This window comes from Ranitomeya variabilis, chromosome 3 (genome assembly GCF_051348905.1).
Source record: "Ranitomeya variabilis isolate aRanVar5 chromosome 3, aRanVar5.hap1, whole genome shotgun sequence".
Classification (NCBI taxonomy): domain Eukaryota; kingdom Metazoa; phylum Chordata; class Amphibia; order Anura; family Dendrobatidae; genus Ranitomeya; species Ranitomeya variabilis.
The window spans coordinates 263,981,833-264,006,223 of NC_135234.1; the positions used below are offsets into that span (position 1 = coordinate 263,981,833).

General features: G+C 45.1%; 1 protein-coding gene across 3 annotated transcripts in view; it reads left to right on the plus strand.

Moving 5' to 3' along the window:
• Positions 1–24,391, plus strand: part of PRELP (proline and arginine rich end leucine rich repeat protein) — a 210,793-nt gene that overhangs the window by 56,445 nt on the left and 129,957 nt on the right. For all 3 annotated transcript variants that reach the window (XM_077295430.1, XM_077295432.1, XM_077295429.1), the window contains exon 2: positions 17,683–18,640. In XM_077295430.1, coding sequence (XP_077151545.1) covers positions 17,692–18,640 — 949 coding nt within the window. In that variant the 5' untranslated portion in view covers positions 17,683–17,691. The remainder of the gene's footprint in view (positions 1–17,682; positions 18,641–24,391) is intronic.

The following is a 24,391-nucleotide window of genomic DNA, read 5'->3' on the forward strand; positions in this document are numbered from 1 at the left end:
CTGGAGCAGCCAGTGCCAGGCAGCGTCCCCCAAGGCAAACAGGATCATGGGGTGCATTAAAAGAGGTCTGGATACACATGATGAGAGCATTATACTGCCTCTGTAAAAATCCCTGGTTAGACTGCACATGGAGTACTGTGTACAGTTTTGGGCACCGGTGCTCAGGAAGGATATAATGGAACTAGAGTACAAACGAGGGCAACAAAGTTAATAAAGGGGATGGGGGAACTACAATACCCAGAGAGATTAGCAAAATTAGAATTATTTAGCCTGGAAAAAAGACGACTGAGGGGCGATCTAATAGCCATGTATCAGTATATAAGGGGAAAATACAAATATCTCTCCGAGGATCTGTTTATATCAAGGAAAGTGATGGTCACAAGGGGGCATTCTCTGCATCTGGAGGAGAGAAGGTTTTTCCATCAACATAGAAGAGGATTCTTTACATTCCTTGCCTGAGTGTCACGGGGAGACAAGGTGGGCGAGATATAATAACCCAGGCCCCTGCAATTTCCCTCAGACTAGGGAAATCCTGACTGACCCTCTACCTGAAGTTTACACTGATGGTGTGCATGTCCAGGCCTCGAACCTCACCCTGTCTCCTGTTTCTACCCTAGGCTGAAACCTCCGCCCACCACCCAGTGAAGGTAATACACCAATACCCACAGTTAGCACAGACAAGGATAAAGGAAAATATACACCACTCCGCAGTCACTCAGGAATACACTATAAATGTACAGGGCAAAATAAATACAAATATAGGAAGGAGTAAATAAGACAAAGGAAAATACACCACCAGCAACGAATCTCCAACAACCAGCTCTCCACTCCAGACCGAGATAACAACGCACAAGACAGAAGCTATAATCGGCGACGCCCAATGATCAGGAGAACTATTTAAAGGCAATGGGCATGGCCCAGCTTCCAATCCGAGGATCAGGTAAATTAACCCCGGAACAGCTAGATAAATTCTAGCCGACGCCAATGAGCACATAGTGGTCAAAAGCGGAATTACCGCTGTCTGTCAAACGACCTGGTCTGAACAGCGTCCGACATGACAGTACCCCGCCTTCTACGAGGGACCCCAGGGCCTCACGGCTTATAGGACCCAGCTTGTCCGGATGGCGACAGTGAAAAAACCTGACCAGCCGATCCGCATGAATGTTCGAGGCTGGTACCCAGGACCTCTCCTCAGGCCCATAACCACGCCAGTGTACCAAGTACTGTAAAGTGCGGTGCACTACACGAGAGTCAACCACCTTGGAGACTTCAAACTCCAAATTACCATCCACCAAGACTGGAGGTGGCATAGGCGCCGCGTCCACAGAACCCACCACCTTCTTTAGAAGACACCTGTGGAACACGTTGTGTATCTTATACACCTCAGGGGGAGCTCCAATCGGTACGCTACTGGGTTAATGACGGCGGTGACCCTAAATGGACCAATAAACCGTGGACCCAATTTAAGGGATGGTATTTTGAGTCTTATGCTTTTTGTGAATAACCACACAAAGTCATCCACACTCAGGTCCGGACCTGGCACACGCCTACTGTCAGCCACACGTTTGTACCTAGCACCCACACTCAACAGGCGCTGTTTAACTCTCCTCCAGACTGATGACAATTGTGTTCCCAACTGGTCCTCTTCCGGAACGCCGGAAGAGCCTCTCTGACTCAAAGTACAAAATTGAGGATGTAGCCCGTAAACACAAAAAAACGGAGACTCCCCAGACGACTCCTGGTGGTGATTATTGATGGCAAACTCAGCCAAAGGAAGAAAGGTAGACCACTCCTCCTGGTTATCGGAGACAAAGCAGCGTAGGTACTGTTCCAAATTTTGGTTCATACGCTCCTTCTGACCATTTGACTGAGGATGAAACGCCGAAGAATGAGACAACTTGATCCCCAGCCGTGAGCAAAATGCTTTCCAAAATTTTGCCACAAACTGAGACCCCCTATCAGACACGATGTCAGACGGAACCCCATGAAGTCTGACCACCTCCTGCACAAATACCTGAGCCAGAGTCTTAGCGTTAGGCAACGAAGGCAAAGACACAAAGTGCGACATTTTAGAAAACCGATCAACAATCACCAAGATGACCGCGTTCCCAAGCTGATGAGGGCAAATCACTGATGAAATCCATGGAGATTTCCATCCATGGCTTAAGAGGTACCTCAAGAGGAAGTAGTGTGCCAACAGGACGGGAGCGGGGCGTCTTAGCCCTAGCGCACGTGGTACAAGCTGACACGTATGAGACCACGTCCTGTCGGATCTTGGGCCACCAAAACCGACGTGACACCAACTCCAAGGTACCTCAAACCCCTGGTTGACCAGCCAGGACAGCATCATGATGCTCTGCCAAAACCTTTAAGCGGAGATGACGTGGTACAAAAGATTTGTTGATGGGAAGCTCAGATGGTACCTCCTCCTGAGCCTCGGCAATCTCAGCCTCAACCTCGGTAGTGAGAGCCGAAACCACAACACCCTTTTGGAGGATGGGTACTGGATCCTCCCGAGGTTCTCCCCCTGGAAAACACCTGGACAGAGCATCCGCATTAGTGTTCTTAGACCCCGGTCTGTAAGTGACAACAAAATTGAACCGCGTGAAAAACAATGCCCAGCGAGCCTGCCTGGGGGACAGACGCTTGGCTGACTCCAAATACAGCAAATTCTTATGATCGGTAATAACAGTTACCTGATGTACCGACCCCTCCAAGAAGTGTCGCCATTCCTCAAAGGCCAACTTAATTGCCAACAACTCCCTGTTGCCGATATCGTAGTTACGTTCGGCGGACGACAGTTTCTTGGAGAAATAGGCGCACGGACGCAAACCACTCAAAGATGAGCCTTGAGATAGTACCGCCCCCACACCAACCTCAGACGCATCGACTTCCACAACAAAGGGTTTTGATATGTCTGGCTGCACAAGAACGGGGGCTGAAACAAAACTGTTCTTAAGAAATTCAAATGCGCGCACAGCAGCCTCAGGCCAAACGGAGAAATTGGTACCCTTTTTAGTCATGTCAGTTAGCGGTTTAGCAATGATGGAAAAATCCTTGATAAATTTCCTATAGTAGTTAGAAAGCCCAAGGAACCACTGAAGTGCTTTCAGGTTATCAGGACGTTCCCAATGCAGCACTGCTTGCACCTAAGCGGCGTCCATTTTAAAACCAGAAGCAGACACAATATAACCCAAGAAAAGCAACTCTTGAACAGAAAATACACATTTCTCAAGTTTAGCATACAGCCTATTCTCTCTGAGAAGCTGTAACACCTGCCTGACATGATCTAAATGAGCATCACGGTCGCAAGAATATATGAGAATGTCATCTAGGTACACGATAACGAATTTCCCCAAAACATGCGAGAACACATCATTGATGAAATGTTGGAACACTGCAGGTCCGTTAGTCAACCCAAATGGCATCACCAAATTTTCAAAATGACCCTCAGGGGTATTAAAAGCCGTCTTCCACTCATCACCTTGACGGACTCTTATGAGGTTGTACGCCCCCCCTGAGGTCAAGCTTGGTAAACCACTTAGCACCTGCCACCTGGTTGAACAAATCTGGTATCAGTGGCATAGGGTATGGATCATGAACCGTAATCTGGTTCAACTCCCTGAAATCCAAACACGGGCGTAATGCGCCATCTTTCTTCTTCACGAAGAAGAACCCTGCTGCCACAGGCGAGGATGACGGCCTGATGTGCCCTTTGCTCAAGCTTTCAGCAATGTAATCTTTTAACGCTTGTCTCTCCGGACCGGAGATGTTAAACATCCTTGCTTTAGGCAATTTGGCCCCTGGTTTAAACCTGATAGAACAGTCATAGGGACGATGTGGCGGCAACTCTGAACAACCCTTCTCAGAGAACACATCCACAAAATCCAGAAGTGACTCCGGAACGCTTGAAGTCACCGCAGCCACACATGTGGCCAGGCAATTCTCCTGGCAGAACTCGCTCCACTGAATTATGTCCTGACTGAGTTTTCCAGTCAATTACCGGGTTGTGCATAGACAACCAAGGAAAACCCAAAACTACCTGAGCAGGAAGATTCCTGAGCACCTTACATGTAACCCGCTCTGAATGTAGAACGCCAATGTGGAGTTTGTTGTGAATTTGGATTTTGGGCTCCCCCGGTGGCCGCTTGTGGAATTGGACTTGTCATCCTCTTTCCTGTTTCACCTGGTTCCATCAGTAGTGGGTGTCGCTATTTAAGCTCATTTCTCTGGTGGTTTCTTGCCGGTCAACAATGTTATCTGATGCCTCTCAGTGCTTGTTCCTGCTTCTAGACTACTACTAGATAAGTTGGACTTTTGTCCATGTTTTGTTTTGCCTATTTGTTCCAGTTCACAGCTGAAGTTTTGTTACTGTGTCTGGAAAGCTCTCGTTGATCAGGGATTGCTACTCTGGCGTTATGAGTTAATGCCAGAGTTTAAGGTAATCTCTGGATGGTGTTTTGTTAGTGTTTTTCTGCTGACCATGAAAGTATACTATCTGTCTTCTGCTATCTAGTAAGCGGACCTCAAATTTGCTAAGACTATTTTCCTGCTGCGTTTGTTGTTTCATCTGAACTCACCGTCATTATATGTGGGGGGCTACTGTCTTCTTTGGAATATTTCTCTAGAGGTGAGCCAGGTCTTATATTTCCCTCTGCTAGCTATTTAGGTCTTAGGCCAGAGCTGGGCATCTAGCTATAAATAGGAAATGCTACCTGGCTATTTCTAGTTGCGCGGCAGGCTTAGTTCATGGTCAGTATAGTTCCATCTTCCGAGAGCTTGTCCCTCTATAGGCTTGCTATGATCTCTGCCTGCAGAGATCATGATAGTTTGACCGGCCAATAAAGTGTTAAAGACCCAGGTTGAGAAAGGAGAGTTATAAGAAGTCTGCTGGAATTTTTTTTTTTTTTTTTTTTTTTCCTCCAGTCTGCCTTGCTGCAGTCTTTTTTCTCTCTCTCCTCCTAATCTCTGTATGGCTCTGTGTGCACCTGACAATAATGGATCTCCAGAGTGTAACTGCGGGTTTGAATAATCTCATCACGAAAGTACAAAATTTACAAGATTTTGTGGTACATGCTCCGGTATCTAAGCCGAGAATTCCTTTGCCGGAGTTCTTCACAGGGCATAGAGCTAGCTTCCAGAATTTCCGAAATAATTGTAAGCTTTATTTGTCCCTGAAGTCTCGTTCAGCTGGAGACCCTGCTCAGCAGGTTAGGATTGTGATTTCCTTGCTCAGGGGTGACCCTCAAGATTGGGCCTTCTCATTGCCAGCAGGGGATCCTGCGTTACGCGATGTGGATGCGTTTTTTCTGGCCTTGGGCTTGCTTTATGAGGAACCTCATTTGGAACTTCAGGCAGAAAAAACTTTGATGGCACTATCTCAGGGGCAAGACGAAGCTGAAGTTTTCTGCCAAAAATTCCGTAAATGGTCTGTGCTTACTCAGTGGAATGAGTGCGCCTTGGCGGCAACTTTCAGAGAAGGTCTCTCTGATGCCGTTAAGGATGTTATGGTGGGGTTCCCTGTGCCTGCAGGTCTGAATGAGTCCATGACAATGGCTATTCAGATTGATAGGCGTCTGCGGGAGCGCAAACCGGTGCACCATCTGGCGGTGTCTATGGAAAAGACGCCAGAAAGTATGCAGTGTGATAGAATTCTGTCCAGGAGCGAGCGACAGAATTTTAGACGGAAGAATGGATTGTGTTTCTATTGTGGGGATTCTACTCATGTTATATCAGCATGCTCTAGGCGTACAAAGAAGCTTGATAAGTCTGTTTCCATTGGCACCATTCAGTCTAAGTTTATTTTGTCTGTAACCCTGATTTGCTCTTTGTCATCCATTGCCACGGACGCCTATGTTGACTCTGGCGCCGCTCTGAGTCTTATGGATTGGTCCTTTGCCAATCGTTGTGGTTTTGATTTAGAGCCTTTGGAGACTCTTATTCCTCTGAAGGGGATTGACTCCACCCCATTGGCTAATAATAAACCACAATACTGGACACAAGTAACCATGCGTATCAATCCGGATCACCAGGAGATTATTCGTTTCCTGGTGCTGTATAATTTACATGACGATTTGGTACTGGGATTGCCATGGTTGCAGTCTCACAACCCAGTCTTGGACTGGAGAGCAATGTCTGTGTTGAGCTGGGGATGTAAGGGTATTCATGGGGACTTACCTTTGGTTTCTATTTCGTCGTCCATTCCCTCTGAAGTCCCTGAGTTCCTCTCTGATTATCAAGACGTCTTTGACGAACCCAAGCTTGGGTCGTTACCTCCGCACCGTGAGTGCGATTGTGCCATAGATTTGATACCGGGTTGTAAATATCCCAAGGGTCGTTTGTTTAATCTGTCTGTGCCGGAACATGCTGCTATGCGGGAATATATAAAGGAGTCTTTGGAAAAGGGACATATTCGTCCATCTTCTTCTCCCTTGGGAGCTGGGTTTTTCTTTGTCTCAAAAAAAGACGGCTCTTTGAGACCATGTATTGATTATCGGCTTCTGAATAAGATCACTGTTAAGTATCAATACCCATTGCCATTGCTTACTGATTTGTTTGCTCGTATAGAGGGTGCTAAGTGGTTCTCTAAAATTGATCTTCGTGGGGCGTATAATTTGGTGCGGATCAGGCAGGGGGATGAGTGGAAGACCGCATTTAATACGCCCGAGGGCCACTTTGAGTATTTGGTCATGCCTTTTGGTCTTTCTAATGCCCCTTCAGTTTTCCAGTCTTTTATGCATGATATTTTCCGCGATTTTCTGGATAAATTTATGATAATATATCTGGATGATATTCTGATTTTTTCTGATGACTGGGACTCTCATGTCCAGCAGGTCAGGAGAGTTTTTCAGGTTCTGCGGTCTAATTCTTTATGTGTGAAGGGGTCTAAGTGCGTTTTTGGGGTCCAGAAAATTTCCTTTTTGGGGTATATTTTTTCTCCCTCTTCCATTGAGATGGATCCCGTCAAGGTGCAAGCTATTTGTGACTGGACTCAGCCCTCCTCTCTTAAGGGTCTTCAGAGATTTTTGGGCTTTGCCAACTTTTACCGCCGATTTATTGCTGGTTTTTCGGATGTCGTTAAACCACTGACTGATTTGACCAGACAAGGCGCTGATGTTGCTAATTGGTCCCCTCATGCTGTAGAGGCCTTTCAGGAGCTTAAGCGCCGTTTTGCCTCTGCCCCTGTGTTGCGTCAGCCTGATGTGAATCTGCCTTTTCAGGTTGAGGTTGACGCTTCGGAGATCGGAGCTGGGGCAGTGTTGTCGCAGAAAGGTTCCGACTGCTCCGTCATTAGGCCTTGTGCCTTCTTTTCTCGCAAATTTTCGCCCGCAGAGCGGAATTATGATGTTGGGAATCGGGAGCTTTTGGCCATGAAGTGGGCGTTTGAGGAGTGGCGCCATTGGCTCGAGGGGGCTAGGCATCAGGTGGTGGTATTGACTGACCACAAAAATTTGATTTATCTTGAGACTGCCAGACGCCTGAATCCTAGACAGGCGCGCTGGTCTTTATTTTTTTCTCGCTTTAATTTTGTGGTGTCATACCTACCGGGTTCTAAGAATGTTAAGGCAGATGCCCTTTCTAGGAGTTTTGACCCGGACTCTCCTGGTAATTCTGAACCCACAGGTATCCTTAGGGAGGGAGTAATTTTGTCGGCCGTTTCTCCTGATCTGCGGCGGTCCTTGCAAGAGTTTCAGGCGGATAGACCGGATCGTTGTCCGCCTGATAGACTGTTTGTTCCGGATGATTGGACCAGCAGAGTCATCTCTGAGGTACATTCTTCTGCATTGGCAGGTCATCCCGGAATTTTTGGTACCAGGGATTTGGTGGCAAGATCCTTCTGGTGGCCTTCCCTGTCACGAGATGTGCGAGTCTTTGTGCAGTCATGTGACGTTTGTGCTCGGGCCAAGTCTTGTAGTTCTCGGGCTAGCGGACTGCTGTTGCCCTTGCCTATTCCTAAGAGGCCTTGGACACACATCTCGATGGATTTTATTTCAGATCTGCCTGTTTCCCAGAAGATGTCTGTCATCTGGGTGGTCTGTGACCGTTTCTCTAAAATGGTCCATTTGGTTCCTCTGCCCAAGTTGCCTTCTTCTTCTGAGTTGGTTCCTCTGTTTTTTCAGAATGTTGTACGATTGCACGGTATTCCTGAGAATATTGTTTCTGACAGAGGTACTCAATTTGTGTCTAGATTTTGGCGGGCATTCTGTGCTAGGATGGGCATAGATTTGTCTTTTTCATCTGCTTTTCACCCTCAGACTAATGGCCAGACCGAGCGGACTAATCAGACCCTGGAGACATATCTGAGGTGTTTTGTCTCTGCTGACCAGGATGATTGGGTTGCTTTTTTGCCATTGGCAGAGTTCGCCCTCAATAATCGGGCCAGCTCTTCCACCTTGGTGTCCCCGTTTTTCTGTAATTCGGGGTTTCACCCTCGATTTTCCTCTGGTCAGGTGGAATCCTCGGATTGTCCTGGAGTGGATGCGGTGGTGGAGAGATTGCATCACATCTGGGGGCAGGTTATGGACAATTTGAAGTTGTCCCAGGAGAAGACTCAGCGTTTTGCCAACCGTCATCGTCGTGTTGGTTCTCGGCTTTGTGTTGGAGATTTGGTGTGGTTGTCTTCTCGTTTTGTCCCTATGAGGGTCTCTTCTCCTAAGTTTAAACCTCGGTTCATCGGCCCTTATAGAATATTGGAGATTCTTAATCCTGTTTCTTTCCGTTTGGACCTCCCTGCGTCCTTTTCCATTCATAACGTTTTTCATCGGTCGTTATTGCGCAGGTATGAGGTACCTGTGGTACCTTCAGTTGAGCCTCCTGCTCCGGTGTTGGTTGAGGGTGAGTTGGAGTACGTTGTGGAGAAAATTTTGGACTCTCGTGTTTCCAGACGGAGACTCCAGTATCTGGTCAACTGGAAGGGTTACGGCCAGGAGGATAATTCTTGGGTCAATGCATCTGATGTTCATGCTTCTGATCTTGTTCGTGCCTTCCATAGGGCTCATCCTGGTCGCCCTGGTGGATCTGGTGAGGGTTCGGTGCCCCCTCCTTGAGGGGGGGGTACTGTTGTGAATTTGGATTTTGGGCTCCCCCGGTGGCCGCTTGTGGAATTGGACTTGTCATCCTCTTTCCTGTTTCACCTGGTTCCATCAGTAGTGGGTGTCGCTATTTAAGCTCATTTCTCTGGTGGTTTCTTGCCGGTCAACAATGTTATCTGATGCCTCTCAGTGCTTGTTCCTGCTTCTAGACTACTACTAGATAAGTTGGACTTTTGTCCATGTTTTGTTTTGCCTATTTGTTCCAGTTCACAGCTGAAGTTTTGTTACTGTGTCTGGAAAGCTCTCGTTGATCAGGGATTGCTACTCTGGCGTTATGAGTTAATGCCAGAGTTTAAGGTAATCTCTGGATGGTGTTTTGTTAGTGTTTTTCTGCTGACCATGAAAGTATACTATCTGTCTTCTGCTATCTAGTAAGCGGACCTCAAATTTGCTAAGACTATTTTCCTGCTGCGTTTGTTGTTTCATCTGAACTCACCGTCATTATATGTGGGGGGCTACTGTCTTCTTTGGAATATTTCTCTAGAGGTGAGCCAGGTCTTATATTTCCCTCTGCTAGCTATTTAGGTCTTAGGCCAGAGCTGGGCATCTAGCTATAAATAGGAAATGCTACCTGGCTATTTCTAGTTGCGCGGCAGGCTTAGTTCATGGTCAGTATAGTTCCATCTTCCGAGAGCTTGTCCCTCTATAGGCTTGCTATGATCTCTGCCTGCAGAGATCATGACAGGAGTTTCACCTCAGCCACAAATTCAGTAATCTCCCCCTGAGAGAGAGGAGCAGCATTGATGGTGACCACGCGGATAGGATGAGACAGTTTTTCAATCCTAAAACCTGCTGTGCGCGCAAACTCCTCATCAATGAGATTTGTGGCTGAACCACTATCCACAAAAACAGTAATTGGCAGCTCACTGCCAGCGATAAAATCCTTAGCAGGGAGCATGCATTGAGAAACCACCATGGAGGATATACATAAGCTCTGATTGGTCTCCTCCACACCCTCTGAGCTTAGAAGTTTTCCGCCGTTGCATTTTTATTAGACAGCAGAGGACAGATGTTAATAAAATGACCAGTTTTACCACAGTAAAAACAGGCTCCCTGCTTCCTGAGCTCAGGGGCTCGACGCTTTGCATGTGACACCCCTGCTATTTGCATAGGCTCCGTGGGCTCACCTGCAGCAACCTCACGTGAACCTAAACCCTTTCCCATAGGCGGTGTCTCATGCTCCCCCTGACGCAAACGGCAATCAATGCGGACAACCAGACTCATAGCGGAATCTAGAGAAGTAGGAGTCTCGTACATCAGAAGGGCTTTTTTAACCCTTCCAGAAATCCCATGTATAAACTGACTCTGCAATGGTGGATCATTCCATTGTGTATCGATCGCCCAGTGACAAAATTCAGAACAGTAATCCTCTGCAACTCGCTCCCCCTGGTGAATAGTGTGTATCTTAGATTCTGCTAGAGCCATTCTGTCAGGTTCATCGTAGATTTTCCCAAGAGAGGAAAAAAAACTCTCCACAGAGTCAAATGCAGCTGAATCAGACGGCAAAGAAAACGCCCATGCTTGGGGATCCCCGCTTAACAATGACAACACCAGGCCCACACGCTGAGCCTCATTACCCGAGGAGATCGGGCGCATACGGAAATATAGTTTGCAAGCTTCATGAAAAGAAACATTTACTGCGTTCCCCAGCAAATTTTTCAGGCAAAGGACATTTAGAAACTGCTAGTCTCTGTTGCTGTACTGCCCCCCTCAACTCAGTGACCTGTAGGGACAGCGCCTCCAACTGGTGGTTTATGGAAGTCATGGGATCAATGACAAACACACAAAAAAAGAAACCCCTTTTTTTTTTGTGTTGTTGGGCCGATTATAATGTCACGGGGAGACAAGGTGGGCGAGAGCTAATAACCCCTGCAATTTCCCTCAGACTAGGAAAATCCTGACTGACCCTCTACCTGAAGTTTACACTGATGGTGTGCATGTCCAGGCCTCGAACCTCACCCTGTCTCCTGTTTCTACCCTAGGCTGAAACCTCCGCCCATCACCCAGTGAAGGTAATACACCAATACCCACAGTTAGCACAGACAAGGATAAAGGAAAATATACACCACGCCGCAGTCACTCAGGAATACACTATAAATGTACAGGGCAAAATAAATACAAATATAGGAAGGAGTAAATAAGACAAAGGAAAATACACCACCAGCAATGAACCTCCAACAACCAGCTCTCCACTCCAGACCGAGATAACAATGCACAAGACAGAAGCTATAATCGGTGACGCCCAATGATCAGGAGAACTATTTAAAGGCAATGGGCATGGCCCAGCTTCCAATCCGAGGATCAGGTAAATTAACCCCGGAACAGCTAGATAAAATCTAGCCGATGCCAATGAGCACATAGTCGTCAAAAGCGGAATTACCGCTGTCTGTCGAACGACCTGGTCTGAACAGCGTCCGACATGACACTGAGGAGGTGGTGATGGCGAACTCAGTCGAGGGGTTGAAGAGAGGCCTAGATGTCTTCCTTGAGCGTAACCATATTGTATCTTACAGTTATTAGGTCCTTTAGAAGGACGTATAACTCGGGATTTATTCTGATGGAATATAGGCTGAACTGGATGGACAAAGGTCTTTTTTCGGTCTTGCTAACTGTTACTATGGTGGCGGATTGAAAAATCTTTTGGCCAAAACAAAAGCTGCTGGCTATGAATGTGATATGGTGATGGGAACTGATAATGTGTGATTGGTGAGGTCTTGGTGCAAAAAGTTGATTTTTTCCAAGAGTGGGCGGTGGAGCTGTGGAGGGTTCGAGGGTTGGAGGCAGAGCTGGGGTGGAGCCAGAGCTGGGGTGGAGCCTGCTAGGATTTTCAAGAGGGCTCAAAAATTTTGCCAGTAAGGGGCCCTGACATACCTGGTGGCAGCCCTGGTTAGGAGAAATACTATGAGGATTGCAAATTTATGGACAGCAAAGCTGGGTTAGTCTTATGTCTAGGCTACCATGATCTTACTACCTGAACAATCAGGCCTTAAACCTTTCCCTGACAAAGACATTTCTCATACTGCCTAATGGCTCTTTCACACATCCTGATATTTTTGGTATTGGAAAAAACAGTACCGGAGATATTAGTATCCATATGTACGTGTGTTTCTTACTTTTGCCACCCATGTGCTGCATCAGTATCACATGTGCCGGCACTTGAGAAAAGCTGGCACAGTTTGCGATGTTCTTAGACACCGAGTGCTGAAGACAGCTCACATGATTGTCCCCTGCTCTGACTGCGATGAGCTCAAGCAGTGGACAATGTTGAGAGTTGTATTCAAGTGTAAAATTAAGAGTAAAATAAAAAACAACAATATCCCTCACCTGTTTCATATTGAAAAGCTGGGGAGAATGACTCGCTGCAGCAAGAGCGGGCCTCACAGTGAACTGCAGTGACCTCAATGAAATCACCTCTAGTACCATGAGAAAAAAGTTTCACAGTGCTAGTGATGATCTCATTGAGGTCACCGCAGTTCAGGAGCCTAGCTGGGAATGCAGCTTCAGTGACCTGCAGTAATCTCAATGAGCAGCAGCTCATTCTCCAGTGGTTTACAGCCTGGACGGTCACATCTTGGCACCGTCCAGTTTGAAAACTGTTTATCACAGACATGGATTACAGGATGCTTCAGAACGTTGGACAGGTGAAGGATATGGTTGTTTTTTATTTTTGTTTCTCTACAGGAAAGCTAGGAACATGATTATGGTGGGGGAAAGGACCCCGATTAGGGGAGGTTAGGGATAGACACAGCTTGGAGTTAGGAAGTGTCCCATCCCTTGCTCCCTACTGTTAGAGCCTACCTCTTCCTATTTCATCCCGTTGTTGGTGTATGTTGTGCCATCCACTGAACGTACCCATCTCGAGTGTGACAACTAGCCCCCAGCTGTCTGCTTTAGCTTGGCTGGTTGTCAAAAATGGAGGGACCTCACCCTGTTTTTTAATTATTTATTTAAATAATTTTTAAAAAATGGCATTGGGACCCCTTTATTTTTTATATACAGCCATGATAAAGCTGAGAGATGAGGGTTGCAGCCCACAGCTGTCAGTATTGCCTGGCTGGTTATCAAAAATACAGGGGAATCCATGCCATTTTAAGAAAAATTATTTATTTGTAGCACAGGAGTCGGCTGATGAATACTCCCATCAGTTGCCACCTTCTTTCACTGTTATCAGCGACAGCAGGCTATGCTGATGGGAGTAGTAGTCCCATCAGCTGATGCCTACGACTGGATGGAAACTTTCAACTTCAAACAGGTGAGGGATATTGTTGTGTTTTATTTTTGCTTACAAGGGACAAATGCTTCAAGGGATTAGTTGTTAATGTGAGTAAAATATGACTTTTTACTTTATTCTTCATTTTACACTTGAATACAACTCTCAACATTGTCCCCGGGTCACGCTGATCACAGAAGGCGGAGCAGGTGACAGGTGTGAGCTGTTTTCAGAACTCACCACCAGGGAACAGCACAAACAGTACCGCTGATTCCCAGGCTGAGGTATGTGTCTCTGATGACACATGGATGTCATCTGTGTGTCATCAGTGTGCACGTGTGTGTGACTTTTGCGGCCTGTGCTACTGCTAAAAAACGGCATGTTTTGCCTACAGACACATGGTCCATTGACACACTTGAATGGGTTTACATGTGCAGGTGTCTCTGGTACTTGTGGAAACTGTCACCACACATACCAGAAACACTGTGAAAGAGCCGCTCCTCAAATCACCCCTGTATACTTCATTAGATCCCCTTTAATACTGTAGTATTTGTAAGTCTCTAGTTGTTCAGCAAGCTAGTCTGATGGCCACTGATCATAAATGATAATTACGTGTGCCTGTATAAGGAGGTGGATTGCCTTCTCTCTCCTATACACCGAGCGCATGTGTCATATGCGGCACCCTGATGGTTCACTAGTGTTTTATATGGTAATGTCATTGTCATATGTTGTATCCTAAATGTGTAATGTGTTGTATATGTTCTCTTAAAGTTTTACACTGTAATGTGAATGCATTTGTACATGTTTAGCTTAGGGATAGAGAGCTAAGGGTTAAACAGTTGGGAGGAGTTAAAAGAGGGATGGTACAAAGCCTCTGGGCTTATGGACTGCACTTCCTGCTCTTAAGACAGATGCTCGGGCACTTTGCCCAGAGCAGGACGTGCACCGTAGTGTTGACAGAGGATTCCCCAGATGAAGGCTGCTCCAGCTTGACGGGCAGTGTGGGCGAACACTGGCTCAGCGCGATCGACCCCAGGAGAAATACAGGGTTTTCGGGACCAGGACAGGAGCTGCTGTTGAACAATTTATTGAAACCGCAGGGAAAGAGCAGGAAGCATTGTCTTGTTGGCACTGTGTTCAGTAAAGTTTTGCCATTGGAACAGAACTTTGGATTGTGGTATTTTCCTGAGATTTTGTCCCCTGCATCCTGAGTGACTGTGAGCTGATGGTAACTGACGGTACCGCAGGACTAGGTCTTCACCTGTCATTTCATGTGCAAGGGGCTGGGGTGCTCACTGACTGTGACTTAGTAGACTCGCACATGACTATCACCTCGTACCATCTTGTTACACCTGCATGCTCCCACCGTAATCCTTGAGGTTCGCCTGAGCTCAAGATTCACCGACCTGTGTCTAGTCCCTCTGTCGATACAGAGATCCCGCTGATGAACAATGAGCCTGTGTGCACAAGGAATTATGTATTTCTAATCGATGCATGGTACCACAGCTGACTTGCTGGAGGGCCTTCCGGATGTGTCACGGGTGTCGGATCCTGGGGATTTCGGTTCCTCAGATGGTGCTCGATGGATACGTTACATGTCTTCCTTTTTCCAGCTGGCACCAAGCTCTCCCAAGATGGCAACTAAACCAACCCCTTCCTGTCAGTCACTTCTTTGCAATTGCTCATACTGCCCCCTGGCCTGGGGCTCTGTCTCGTTCTTTCATAACTGCAGTTCAAACCAGCATAACAGAGTCTATTTCACTTAACAGCAGTCTCTGCCAACAAAATCGCTGTTTTATTTCTCCTCACAGAACTGGCATCAACACCTCAGAATAAAAATCCTGCACAAACCAGTTTAAGTCAGAGTCATCAAGCAGTTGCAGTGGAAACAGTGGCCTCATGTGTCTGGTGATTAGTACTGCAGGAAATAATATTCTACATTACTAACAAATTAGACGGCAGCTGCAAATTACATGCAAATGGTTAATGGTAGGTGATGGTCAGTGGCATATTCCCCATCACCTAACACCTTCACACTACATTTACGCACCTGTTCAGTGGCCCCATGGGGCTTACATACGAACCCCCGGCAAAACAGAATTCGGAAGTCTACGCCAATGAGGCTATAGACTACAATGGTTCTGACAGAGCAAACGTGCGTTCTGCTGTGCAGCATTTTTGGGGGTACACACCAGCTGGAGGTGGACACCCAGACACAGTCTACTACCTCTGAGTGTCCGCCTCCAGTAGGCATATACGCCCAAAAATGCTGCATGGCAGAGAGCACATTCATACTTCTAAAACCCTTAAAGTCTGTGGCCCGATTGTCTCATATGTCTGAATCCTGTTTTGTGTGTGATTCGGACATAAGCCTTGACGGGAGCCACTGAATGGGTGCCTAAACGCAATGTGAAAGCACCCTAAGCCATAGGTCATGATAGCAAAGTCAAATGTGCCATCAGCACCTAAGATCCACAGAACAGTGTATTAAATTAGTCACCTTAGTAAAGCACTGTCAAATGTGAAGACAGCACCCTGGAAAGGCAGTGTCATGTAGACAGACATCTACATTGATATATCAGAACTGAGTGTGTTTGGACAGAACCTTGAAATAGTAGAGTCATGTAGATAGACAAGTATCTTGATGCAGCAAATGAGTGAGTGTTCAGACAGCAACTTGGAATAGCATAAATCAATTGGCAAAATGGGCCCTTGTTTATACAGAGTTGATGATGCAGATAGAACTTTTAAACAGTAAACTTGAATTTACATTTGGGTCTAAATTATACTCTAAGGGGGGCTGCATGATGCTATATGAGTGGGGCTGCATTATATCCTATAAGGGGGTTACATAGTATACTATAGGGGGCTGCATTATACCCTTTGAGGGGGCTACATTATATTCTATGGGGGGCTGCATTAAACTATATGAGAGGCTACATTATATTCTACAGGGAGGCTGCATTATACCCTATGAGGGGGCTGTATTATATTCTATGGAGAGGGGGCTGCGTTATACTCTGAGGGTCTACATTGTATTCTATGGGGGGGCTGCATGGCACTATATGAGGGGGCTACATTATTTTCTATGGGGTCTGCATTATACCCTATGAGGGGGCTGCATTATACTCTGTGGGATGGCTGCATTATTTTCTTTGGGGTTCTGCTTTGTACTTTATTAGGGGAGCTGCATTATATTCTATGGGGATGGCTACATTATATTCTATGGGGGTCTGCATTATATTATATGTGGGGCTACATTATATTCTATGAGGGGGCATCATTATATTCTATGAGGGGGGCTACCCCAACCCCTGCTATATCATTAAGACGTGTACTACCTTAAATTATACCCTGATATTAGGTTGTTTTACCACACCAGTGGTGGTCTTGTATTTATTTCTATATAGCTACATAATGGGCCACAAGAATGATTTTCACCGGTGGGCCCAAGGTGCTCCACTCCGACACTGATCATATTCCTGTATTGTTTTAAAAGGGTTACCTGCTAAGTGAGTCCTATTACATGTTGACATAGCACTTTAACACCCAGAAAGCAAATTGTGCTGTATGAATTTCAAAATCTCTTCAAAGTATGTACTAAAAAAGCAGCTGACTTTCCAGAAGGATGTGCAGCCATATTAGTTTTCCATTTTAGAATGGCATGTACAAATTTCATGTCCAAATGTCATTTTGTCAGTATGTTAAATCAATAAAGAAATACATATTGAATTTGCTACTAAAGATGAGCAGATCAATCCTCAGGGCTCTAGTCCTTTGACCAGTTCAGAAGTCTCTAGCCACTGGACAGGAGGTTTTTAAATCTCTTACCTTCTAGGGTCCCCAGAGTGACTTTTTATTAGTTGAGTTTGCACAATGTCATACTTGCATCACACCGCAATGATGACTTTGCACCAGTCAAGCAAATTGATCCACCCATCTCTATTTGATACATATTCTAATAGATATAAAACAGGACACTAATAGAATAGATGGTCCATAGAAATACTGGATGTGAGATAAAAAGCATTCCACAAACTTTGAATTAAAGCTAGCTTAGATACATTTAATTAAAATAATGAATACTTTTCAAGCATAGTATTTAAGTTTTATTGAACAAAGTTGCCTAAAGTGCAATACATTTTATTATTATTATAGTCAAAGAGATCATCTACAGATATTTTACTGGAAATGTGATATATGAATATCAAACGCTAGGCCTGTCCATGGATTAAACAAAAAACTCTTAAAAATCAATGCTTAATTGGCAAGTATTTGAGGTTTTCTGCAAATAGATACTGTACCTCTTTAATCTTTTGTTTTAGTACAAAAATATGTATATTCCTATTTTATAAAATTTTTTTTTGCTTTACTTTTTAGGAGGTGACTATGAGAACTTGGGTCATTCCACTTTTAACTCTGGTCCTGATTTTGGTCATAAAAGTAGATTGTCAAAGACGTAGACCTCGACCAACAGTAGTTCATCCACCTAAGAAGCCAACCTCACCCCCATCAGAACCTGTGGAACCCACTGAGATTCCCCCGCCACTTCCACCTGGACCTCCATCTGTTTTTCCTGATTGTCCTCGTGAATGTTTCTGCCCTCCTGATTTTCCATCCACAATTTATTGTGACAGTCGAAATTTACGCAAAGTACCAATTCTACCTTTTCGTGCCAGATATGTTTACCTGCAAAATAACTTCATTGAGGATCTTCAAGAAGAAGCTTTTAACAATGCCACTCAGGTGCAATGGATTAACCTTGACAACAACCGCATTAAAAAGGTAGAAAAAAAAATTCTCGAGAAAATGGAAAACCTTACATATTTATATATGGAGAAGAACCAGTTAAAGGAAGTGCCACCTTATTTGCCTCCAAAGCTGGAGCAACTTCGCCTCAGCCGCAATCAGATTTCCAAAATCCCTGCTGGTGTCTTCAACAAAATGGACCACCTAATCTTGTTGGACTTACATCACAATAAGTTAAGTGATAATGTGTTTAATAAGAATACATTCAAGGGTTTAAAGAATCTTATTCAACTAAATTTGGCACACAACATACTAAGAAAAATGCCTCCTACAGTACCAGATACCGTAAATCAACTATTTCTCGACAGGAATAATATTGATGAAATTCCCCAGAACTACTTTAGAGATCTCCCTAATTTAGTTTTCCTAAGACTCAATTATAACCAGCTTTCAGAAAAAGGACTGTCTAAAAATATCTTTAATATATCCAGCCTTTTGGTTCTACAACTAGCCCATAACCGATTTACAACAGTACCATTCATTAGTTCTCAGCTAGAGCATCTGTACATGAATAACAACATAATAGAAAGTAAGTATAATCTGTGTATGTTTCTATATTGGATATAATCCTAAATGTGGACAGCTATTATGTGATACCTTTACTGCCTGTGCTTTGAATTTTTCTTCAAGCACTCTTTTTTAGTTATTATTTTAATAACCTTTTAAGAATTGTTGTTACCTCCAAATGTTTTGCATTGTGTTTTTCACTTTGAAATATTTTGTCATTGTTCTCTGTTTTTCAAACAGGATATAGAAAGTTAAAATTACAGAATGGGTCATATGAAAAAAATGCCATATGCATATTTGGGGTAAAAACATTTAACTAACCTCCAAACACAACAAAAATAATAAATCTATGTTTTGCATGTATAATTTTTAATATGTTATTATACGTTTTAACTTTGTTAAAGGTATTCCTTCCAATACAACAATTAGCGATGTATTGCAGGAACCTTTCATGCCTAAGCATTGTCCCACTTTCTGACTCTCTTCCATCTTTATCATTAATATAATCGTCTTAGGGGTACTTCTGTCTGTCTGTTTGTCTGTCTGTCATGGAAATCCCGCATCGCTGATTGGTCGCGGCCGGCAGGCCGCGACCAGTCAGCGAAGGGTTCAGTCAGGCATTGAATTCGCCCCTTCCTACTCTCTGTCAGTGCCCCCTCCAGTCAGCGCTCACACAGGGTTAATGGCTGCGTTACACCGCGTTATGGCATGGTGTAACGCAGTCTGTTAATGCTGCTATTAACCCTGTGTGACCAACTTTTTACTATTGATGCTGCCTTCCGGCGCCTTCCCGCTCCTCGCGACGCTCACCTTCACTCACCTCACCGGCGCCTTTCCCGCTCCTCGCGATGCTCCGGGCCATGCATTGCGGTTTTGCAAGATGATGACGTAGCGGTCTCATGAGACCGCTACGTCATCGTCTTGCGAGACCGCTATGCATTCTTGGGACCGGAGCATCACGAGGAGCATTGCTAAACGCCTCGCCTGGATCCGGGGGCCACCGGAAGGTGAGTATGTAACTATTTTATTTAAATTATTTTTTTAACAGGGATATGGTGCCCACATTGCTATATACTACGTGGGCTGTGCTATATACTACGTAGCTGTGCAATATATTACGTGGCTGTGCAATATACTACGTTGCTGTGTTATATACTGTGTGAGCTATGCTATATACTACATGTTCTGTGTTATATACTATGTGGCTGTGTTATATACTACGTGGCTGTGTTATATACTGCGTGAGGTGTGCTTTGTACTACGTGGGCTGTGCTATATACTACATGGGCTGTGCTATGTTCTACGTGGCTGTGCTATATCCTACGTGGCTGTGCTATATGCTACGTGGCTGTGCTATATACTACGTGGGCTGTGCTATATACTACGTGGCTGTGCTCTATACTACGTGGCTGTGCTATATGCTACGTGGGCTGTGCTATATGCTACGTGGGCTGTGTTATATACTACGTGGCCTGTGCTATATGCTATGTGGCTGTGCTATATACTACGTGGGCTGCGTTATATACTACATGGTTGTGTTATATACTATGTGGCTGTGCTATATACTATGTGGGCTGTGCTATATACTATGTGGCTGTGCTATATACTATGTGGCTGTGCTATATGCTACGTGGGCTGTGTTATATGCTACGTGGGCTGTTGTGAATTAGACTTTTTTGGCTCCCTCTTGTGGTCACTAGTGATATGACTCTGGGATTGTCTTTCTTTAGTTTTGGCACCCACCTGGGTCGTTAGTCCAGGGGTGTTGCTATATAAACTTCTTGAATTCTCAGTCTGGTGCCTGGCATCGTTGTAATCAGTTCCTTTCTGTTTGCTCCTGTCTGCTGGTCCTGGATCTTGCAAAATTAAGCTAAGTCATGCTTCTTTGTTTTTTGGTTATTTGCATGGCTCTTATTTTTTGTCCAGCTTGTACTAAATGTGATTCCTGATTTTGCTGGAAGCTCTAGGGGGCTGGTATTCTCCCCCCGGGCCGTTAGACGGTTCGGGGGTTCTTGAATATCCAGCGTGGGAATTTTGATAGGGTTTTTGCTGACCGTATAAGTCATCTTACTATATTCTGCTATTAGTCAGTGGGCCTCTCTTTGCTAAATATCTAGTTCATTCGTACGTTTGTCTTTTCTCCTTACCTCACCGTTATTATTTGTTGGGGGCTTGTATCCAACTTTTGGGGTCTTTTCTCTGGAGGCAAGAAAGGTCTATCTTTTCCCTTCTAGGGTTAGTTAGTTCTCCGGCTGGCGCAAGATGTCTAGAACCAACGTAGGCACGTTCCCCGGCTGCTGCTATTTGTGGTGCTAGGTTTAGATATACGGTCAGCCCAGTTGCCACTGCCCTATGAGCTGGTTTTAATTTTTAATGAGTTAATTTAATAATTCAGTTATATACACTTTTGAGTAGGCGTATACATTATGTTTGAGCGTGAATCAACTGTTTATTACATATGAAATCATTCTTAATTCATCAGGTGATCCTTACATAAGAGGTAACTTGGGGTTAGACACGTACATGGGTAAGGTTCTATCTGATTAGGCCTAACTTTTGTCAGCAATTCTAATTGATAATCACTTGTCAGCAGAATGACTTAGCAGAGCTTGGACATGTTCAGACATATTCTGAATGTGTGTATGAATTATAAGAATATACAAAGGTGGTCCCTGATTTCCCCATCAGTCCCCCCTTTTGAGATTAGATATGACTCTACCCCTAACTCACAGGTGCTGCCACTGGCCTAATGCCAATGTCGGACTTTCTTGTCAATTCTTTGGCCGAATCCCCCATAGGATGGGGAAATCATATCCTATTCTCAATCATGTTCATAATCATCATTGCGGGGTTTCATTTGCATGTACATAGTCTTAGTAATGGACGCATCAATCAGTCTCTGGAGGAGCCCTCTAAAGCAAGGTATGCAACAGCATCCGGCGACCACAAGTATTGCAGTGACGACGGCGAGAGAGATGAGGAGACTGGACACCCTCCAGTGCTTTAGTGATGCTCCCATCTGGTGCTGTGTTGTTTGGGATGAAAGTACAAAAGTAAGTGGGAAACATTTTCCAAATACCTCCTTTTTCTGCTAGCAACATATCTAAAGCCATTCTATTTTGCCATATTATTAAGGAAGTAGGGCCTAATTGTTCTGCTATTTCTTTTATCGCATCTTTTGTATAATTTATAAACCTTTGCTGATTATAATATATGTAATTTATCCAGTCCACATTCTTGTTAAGTGTAACCCACCAGAAGAAAACTGATTCAAACCCTGCTGCAATCTGGTTCCTAGCTTTATATTCATCTGGTACACCTCTATGAACCCCTATGCTGTCTATGTAAATCCTTGGATCAAAGGATCCAGCAGGTGCCGATCTCTTATTTCTACGTGGAGCATCAGCATTCAGTTTACCCCTTTGTATCTCTTCTGATGAGATTATCTGGAATGGCATGAGTATCTGTGTTAGGATACAGGTGCCAACCCAATCTGCTGGCAATCTGGCTCTAAGTTGCATATCTCCACATAACCACCATATATCACTTCGTGCTGCAGTCTGTCCCTGAAACCATTTAGCTTTGAAGCCCCCCGTATCTTGGTCTATGGGAATTGCAGTGTCACAGAACTCTGACGTTAGGTTTCCTACTAATACTGATTTTTCTGTTCCCGTCCCTTGCCTCTGGAAACAGGTGTAATTTCCTGGATATGCAAAAACTCTAGGAGGTACCTGATCAGTTTTCACAGGTGGATACAAAGCTGAAAGAGCATAACACAGAGCATTGTCAGAGGGGTCATATGCAGCATCGTATAAGGCTAAAATGCATTGCAGGTCTGTTCGGTCTGGTTCTGAAGACCTGAGAGGAATTGTCCCTAAGTGAGGTCTGGCAGTAGCGCATGCAATACAGTTAGACTTATTATGCTGCCCTTCGGTAAATCTCATCCACATGAGCCACTCATTCCTTTCAGTATAGCCTGTTTCTATGGCTACCTTCTCCTCGTAGCTCACTTCCCTAAATATGTTGAATTTTGGCCTTCCTACCGCTGTTGTCTCTTGGGGCTCCCTTTCCTCATTCCCACCTTCTTGCTGGGGGAAAGCCCTTAGCCAAAATTGTCCCAACTGAGCCCTTTTGCCTGGGGAATGTAGTCCCAGTACATAAAGGCTTTCATCTCCTGGAGAGGGTTCATTTATATTCACGAGGAGGGGGTTGCAAGATGATCCGGGAGAGAGATCCTCTATTTTACAGTCCCATATGCCCCCCATTGTTGTGACGTACATCCTCTGAAGAAGAGACTTCCCTGATGCACTAAGGCGAGTCTTGTCTTCCTCTGGCTCATATCCCCATGGGTTTCCCGTATTCCAAGCTGCATCAAACCATGAAGCACAGTTCTCATTCCCTGGCCTGGTTACACAGATATATACCACAGCCCCTTCAATTGTCGTTAAAAATTTATAACTAGGGTTACTGCTCTTTCTCCCAAATTTAAGATTCCATTAACATTTCACTATCTTACAAAAGTCAAATCTAAAAGTGACAGATTTCTCAGACACGTCAAACCACATTGTTGGTATCCCTGAGGCATCTGTAGTTAGCATAGGTATTCTTCCTTCTTGAGGTGAGGCTGTCAACATTATCAGGAGCAGGATTAACATTCTTCCACTTCCAAACCATACACTGGCTTGCATAATTCCAAGCAGGGTCTCCCTCAAGCGGTACAGGTGTAGCTGTGGTGAGAGAACCACGAGATTCCAGCTCCAGTGGTCTCCTTGCATGTCTTTGGATTACTACCCAACCTCCTGGAACAGAATCAGAAACTTATTCATGCATAAGCAACAGTCTCTCCCTGAGGCTCTGGACACAGCTATGTGGTTGCCTGAGAAGGGGACATTTTCCCTGTGTGGCCTCAGTTGTATAACATTTTATATTACCTCCCTGCTGTCGTAGCTTTTTGGCATCTGGAAGGCTTCCGGTCACCCTGGGAAGAGATCAACACACACGAGCACATACATTCCTACCTGGTCGTAGTTGTATGAAGTCAGTTTGCAGTCATTGAAATGGGTAGAGAGGCCTGGGCATGTGTCTGTGGTGAATTGCCTATACTACCTGTGTTGTGCAATGGGGTACATGCCTGAGTAAAATCCAAAAGGGAGCATTATGAAATTGTGAGTGACCCTCTCATCTACCATGGCACATATATCCTTGGACCGGTGCATTGGGTTGTGAGCCACTTGGGTCATCACAGAGCACAAAGATCTTGGCAGACACAACCGCTGTCCCACCTTCCACAAACCTGCATGGTCCCGGGTACCACTCTGCGACCAGACCTTCGACTCCTTCCCGGTGGATTCCCGAGTCGGAGCCTGCAAGATACTTAGGGTCAACTGGTTATACTCCTTGCTTACCATGGTCCGTAGAGGTGCCCCAGGGGTCTCGTGTCGCCTGTGCTTTCTTGCAGCTTCCTTGTCTGCTTGGTCCTCCTTGCTCGTGCCTCGTGCCTTGTTGGTAGAGAACTTCCTGTGTGTCCTTACCTCAACCATGACAACCTCTTTCGGGAGCAGTAGTGAATCCATCACCTGCTTAACGAGGTGCCAGTGTTTGACAGGAGTACCTGCGTCTGTAAAAAAAACCTCTTGCCCTCCATACGGGGCCAAAACCATGGGTCACTCCCAAAAGATATCCTGAAGTTGTATTGTTTCCCTTTTGCCCCTCTAAGCACCTCAATGAGCGCCACCAGCTCCACCTCTTTTGTGGACATGTGAGGAGGGAGCAT